At 41.8% G+C, this 6,000-nt stretch overlaps 1 protein-coding gene across 1 annotated transcript in view; it reads left to right on the forward strand.

Moving 5' to 3' along the window:
* Nucleotides 1–5,297, forward strand: part of FAM83C (family with sequence similarity 83 member C) — a 52,338-nt gene extending 47,041 nt beyond the window's left edge. The window contains exon 4 of the mRNA XM_077459565.1: nucleotides 2,861–5,297. Coding sequence (XP_077315691.1) covers nucleotides 2,861–3,650 — 790 coding nt within the window. The 3' untranslated portion in view covers nucleotides 3,651–5,297. The remainder of the gene's footprint in view (nucleotides 1–2,860) is intronic.
* The last annotated feature ends 703 nt before the right edge of the window (nucleotides 5,298–6,000 follow it).

Genomic DNA, 6,000 nt, shown 5'->3' on the forward strand with positions numbered 1-6,000 from the left:
GGCCTTCAAAACTGTAACGCCCTTAGAAAGCCTGAAGGCGGTGCTTGGTTTTCGGGGCCCCGTACGCGGCTAGGCTCCCAAAAAGTCCCACATATGTGGTATCCCCGTACTCAGGAGAAGCAGCAGAATTTATTTTGGGGTGTCATTTCACATATGCCCATGGCATGCGTGAGCAATATATCATTTAGTGACAACTTTGTGAAAAAAAAAAAAAAAAAAAAAAGTTTGTAATTTTCCCGCAACTTGTGGCAAAATATAAAATATTCCATGGACTCAACATGCCTCTCAGCAAATAGCTTGGGGTGTCTACTTTCTAAAATGGGGTCATTTGTGGGGGTTTTGTGCCATCTTGGCATTTTATGGCCTTCAAAACTGTAATAGGTAGTGAGGAGTGAAGTCAAATATTTACGCCCTTAGAAAGCCTGAAGGCGGTGCTTGGTTTTCGGGGCCCCGTACGCGGCTAGGCTCCCAAAAAGTCCCACATATGTGGTATCCCCGTACTCAGGAGAAGCAGCAGAATTTATTTTGGGGTGTCATTTCACATATGCCCATGGCATGTGTGAGCAATATATCATTTAGTGACAACTTTGTGAAAAAAAAAAAAAAAAGTTTGTAATTTTCCCGCAACTTGTGGCAAAATATAAAATATTCCATGAACTCAACATGCCTCTCAGCAAATAGCTTGGGGTGTCTACTTTCTAAAATGGGGTCATTTGTGGGGGTTTTGGGCCATCTTGGCATTTTATGGCCTTCAAAACTGTAATAGGTAGTGAGAAGTGAACTCAAAAATTTACGCCCTTAGAAAGCCTGAAGGCGGTGCTTGGTTTTCGGGGCCCCGTACGCGGCTAGGCTCCCAAAAAGTCCCACATATGTGGTATCCCCGTACTCAGGAGAAGCAGCAGAATTTATTTTGGGGTGTCATTTCACATACGCCCATAGCATGTGTGAGCAATATATCATTTAGTGACAACTTTGTGTAAAAAAAAAAAAAAAATTTTTTTTTTGTCATTATTCAATCGCTTGAGGCAAAAAAATAAAATATTCAATGGGCTCAACATGCCTCTTATCAATTTCCTTAGGGGGTCTACTTTCCAAAATGGGGTCATTTGGGGGGGTTTTGTACTGCCCTGCCATTTTAGCACCTCAAGAAATGAGATAGGCAGTCGTAAACTAAAAGCTGCGTAAATTCCAGAAAACGTACCTTAGTTTGTAGATGTGACAACTTTTGCGCAAACCAATAAATATACAATTATTGACTTTTTTTTTACCAAAGACATGTGGCTGAATACATTTTGGCCTAAATGTATGACTAAAATTGAGTTTATTGGATTTTTCTAATAACAAAAAGTAGAAAATATCATTTTTTTTCAAAATTTGCGGTCTTTTTACGTTTATATCGCAAAAAATAAAAATCGCAGAGGCAATCAAATACCATCAAAAGAAAGCTCTATTTGTGGGAAGAAAAGGACGCAAATTTTGTTTGGGTACAACATTGCATGACCGCGCAATTACCAGTTAAAGCAGCGCAGTGCCAAAGTGTAAAAAGACCTCTGGTCATTTACCAGCAAAATGGTCCGGTCTGAAAGTGGTTAAAGCGGTAGTACACTTTTCTAACATTACTACTTTTTAGAGGCCCTGGGGTAGGTTATGCCATAATGTACAAGTATGCCCAGCATATTGGCACATTAGGGTACACTTACCTGTCAGACTGAGCCCTCCAGTGCTGTGCTGTGATCAGTCTGGCGGGGCCCGGGCACTTCCATCTTCTCCCGGTCTTCCTTCTGGGTTCTCTGCCTTCGGTCACTTGCCTTGGCCAGGCTGCATTGTGGTCATTCCCACACATGCTCATGTGCATCCTCTCTCTCCCATCCCCCCCCCTTTCTCTCTCATCCTCCCTCCCTTACCCCTCACACACCCCTCTCTTTCTCTCTCTTTCTCTCTCTTTCTCTCTCTTTCTCTCTCTTTCTCTCTCTTTCTCTCTCTTTCTCTCTCTTTCTCTCTCTTTCTCTCTCTTTCTCTCTCTTTCTCTCTCTCTCTCTCTCTTTCTCTCTCTCTCTCTCTCTTTCTTTCTCTCTCTCTTTCTTTCTTTCTCTCTCTTTCTCTCTCTCTCTCTCTTTCTTTCTCTCTCTTTCTCTTTCTCTTTCTCTTTTTTTTTTTTTTTTTCTTTTTTTTCTTTTTTCTTTTTTTTTCTTTTTCTCTCTTTCAAATAGTTTACATTTTTATTTATTGTTTATAAAAGGCCCCACCAAAATCCTCAGCACCAGGCCCATGATGTTCTTAATCTGGCCCTGCATGCCAGCGCTCCAGGCCTCTCTCCTGCCACGTGCCCCCAGAGCAAGCAGCTGCCAATAGGGGTGCCCACGCTCTCTGCTCATTGGCTCACTAGCTGAGGCTGTCTCAGTCAATGAAGGAAAGTCCCCGGGGAGCCGATGCTCTTGTCCACATCGCTGGATTGAGTTGGGGCTCAGGTAAGTATTAGGGGGGGCTGCTGAAAAGAAACTTTTTTTTTTTTTTTTTTTTTTTTTTTTTTTTACCTTCATGAATAGAATGCATGAAGGTAAAAAAACCTTGAGCCTTTAGAACCACCTTAACTTGGTGCATGCTTGTTCCCAGGTCATTAAATTAAAGTATTGAAGCTGAAAGGGGCTAACAGTTTTGGAATCTGGTCACCGCTAGCAGGCAACATACTACTTTCAGTTCATGTTTGGGAAAATATATGGTAAATTCTTTCAGAACACGGGGTCACCGATCATGACCTTGAGACTACACATCTTTTTAGATTAGGTCCTATGGATCCAGTATACATTTTGTTGTATTATTTTTATAGATGTCTATTCCAACTTTTTGTGTTATCCTTTAGTTTCAGCTGGCTTTCTAGTCAAGTTCACAACAGCATGGTGACCTACTTCAAGGGGAACATCGTGGAAGAGTTTGACAGAGAATTTCGCTGCCTGTATGCCTGTTCACTGGAAACTGACTATTTCTCAGGTCTTGAAAATGAGAATGGCAACCATTTTGGACAAATTCCTACAAGGTCCAGATGGACGCCCATGAAAACCACCCCTATACCTGTACCAGTAATTGAAGATTCTGTACACTCCGACAGCAACTCTAGTTCTGATAGTCAGTCAAGTGTGAAGACCCCTCCATTTTTTAGGAACCAGGCCATCACAGTCATTCATGAAGATAAGCCTGTCATCTCAAAGTTCCTAAATAGAAACTCGCATGATACACGAGAAGAAACAAGTAAACAAACTGTGGAAAAAGTCAATGATCAGAGACGACCGTCAGAACCGCACTTGAATCCAAATAACCTCATGGGGATGCAGACACTTTCCTTATCAAAATCTACACCCAATCTGGATGACAAGTCACCTTCTCCTTTAAGGACCAAGTTTGAACAAATCCAGAATAAGTTTCTTAACCCACAAATTAAAACATCCCCAAGAATAAAAAGTGATGTGTCACTTAATAAACCCTTCAACCTCAATGGCTCTTCCGCAAACAGGAATGTCCCATTGGCTGATCTGAAAAGGGAAGAAGCAAGCAAGAGAATGACCCTGGGACATAGTAAGCTAGCACTAATTACAGAGAGCAATAACAAACAGCTAGAAAAGAAGGTCTACAGTCGCTTTCAGATGCGTCCATAGTTCCGTGCAAAATCTATGAATCATCATTATTACCTGCTTTATATTGCACTGGGATCCTGTACAGGGTTTTGCAGGCTCAGACTTTGCACAACCAACATAGGTCATGGCCAAGAGCAGCAGTGCTTTCAGGCAGAGCTGGGACAAGGGGTGGGCAGGAGGGGCGGCTGCCCCTAGCGCAATGGTTTATTGCAGGGGTAGGGGGCACCCTGACCCTAACCCTAAGGGAAAGGGGGGGGCGCAGTTTGGCATCTTTGCCCTGGGCGACCTTGCCCCGTCGCTGCTTTCAGGGGTGGCACACTATCACCCATACATCATGTTACTGTCATTTTATGAAGTCATTTGTGTCAGATAAGCTGCTCTTGCGTGGGATACCAGGCTTTTTCCCCCATATACTGCATAATGGGACCCCAGCTTTACCTGGGGCCATGGAGAGGCATGCATTAATCAAAAGTCAGTTAAAGTAAATGCACCAATACACTGGGCATCAGAAAATCTTGACGCATTTCACACCTAATGGGGCTAAAACATAATGTTATGTATACACGCATTGATTATTTTCACTCAACCTGGGCGCTATAAAGTGTGGACAGAGGAATCTTCTGCTGTAGCTATTATTTTTCGCCTGACTTCTGTGTGTGGGTTTTTTTTTTTTTTTTATTGAAGAATGTTGGATGGATGGTGACCGATGGGGACCGATGGGGATACCCACATAGCAATTTTGAGGAACTGGCCAAAATTCATATAGTGTGTACCTAGCCTAAGGCTCAGTGGTTTGGTGTTATTTGGCACCACTGTATGTTGGGCTACTGTAATAAACTTTTTGTTTGCTGCATGCTTCCCTATGGGCCATTTGTTTGTTTCCAAATGTCATTTGTGTGTGTGTACAATAAAATTAAATGTTTTTTTTCTTTTTGGGGTGGAAGAGTGTAATGTGTGCTTGCACTTCAGTTATGGGGCACATAATGAAGCAATACACATAAATGGGATCAGTGTACAAAAAATGTGCAAATGGCAACTTGGCTGATTTTGTGCCTAAGTCGTCATCATCATCATCATCATCATCCAGCAATCCAAAACGAGAAGCCTAAGGGCCTATGTCTAACTAATAGATTGCCAGGATTGTCTGGTTTTCAGTACTATCCTTACATATAATGTGGATCTTGGAGTGCTTCTCAGCTGCCTTCAGTTACGTTAACCTGTTGGGTAACATTACTAACCTGTTCCAACATGCTACCAGTTTTAATATAACAGAAGACATGGCACATGGCTGGTAAGAAGTATCTACTGGACAGTAGGCATTAATCCTTAAACACATATGGATGAATGCAGTTCCACCATTCTGATGTATGGAATATGCATAGAACTCTTTTAATGTAAAAACAAGAATATTATATTGTAAGCATGAATCACACAGCATAATTGCATTTTAACGCTACTGAGTGTATGGACATGAAGACCGGTAAATTTTGAAAATGGTGTCACTACATCAGTATTGCATTGATATGGAAAACACAGCCACAAACACTTTAATAAAAAGTCATATCCTGCTATACCTTCTGTTATTAAGGGTGTGTAATAAGCTACAAGTCTGTTCACGTACGTTTGCGTCTGCATTGAAAAGTATTAAACATAAATGTGTCAATACTCTTTTTTTTTTTTAAATGTGTTATTTTATTGTAGTGGGTACACAAAACAACCAACAGGGCCATAGATACTGTGTGTGTGTGTGTGTGTGTGTGTGTATATATATGTCACAAAAGTGAGTACACCCTCACATTTCTGTAAATATTTTATTATACCTTTCATGTGACAACACTGAAGAAATGACACTTTGCTACAATGTAAAGTAGTGAGTGTACAGCTTGTATAACAGTGTAAATTTGCTGTCTCCTCAAAATAACTCAACACACAGTCATTAATGTCTAAACCGCTGGCAACAAAAGTGAGTACACCCCTAAGTGAAAATTTCCAAATTGGGCCCAAAGTGTCAATATTTTGTGTGGCCACAATTATTTTCCAGCACTGCCTTAACTCTCTTGGGAATGGAGTTCACCAGAGCTTCACAGGTTTCCACTGAAGTCCTCTTCCACTCCTCCATGACGACATAAAGGAGCTGGTGGATGTTAGAGACCTTGCGCTCCTCCACCTTGCATTTGAGGATGCCCCACAGAAGCTCAATAGGGTTTAGGTCTATAGACATGCTTGGCCAGTCCATCACCTTTACCCTCAGTTTCTATAGCAAGGCAGTGGTCATCTTGGAGGTGTGTTTGGGGTCGTTCTGTTGGAATACCGCCCCGCAGCCCAGTCTCTGAAAGGAGGGGATCATGCTCTGCTTCAGTTTGTCACAGTA

Source organism: Lithobates pipiens, unplaced genomic scaffold (assembly GCF_037356315.1).
Source record: "Lithobates pipiens isolate NorthernLeopardFrog02 unplaced genomic scaffold, aLitPip1_a1.2 Scaffold_28, whole genome shotgun sequence".
NCBI classification, from domain to species: domain Eukaryota; kingdom Metazoa; phylum Chordata; class Amphibia; order Anura; family Ranidae; genus Lithobates; species Lithobates pipiens.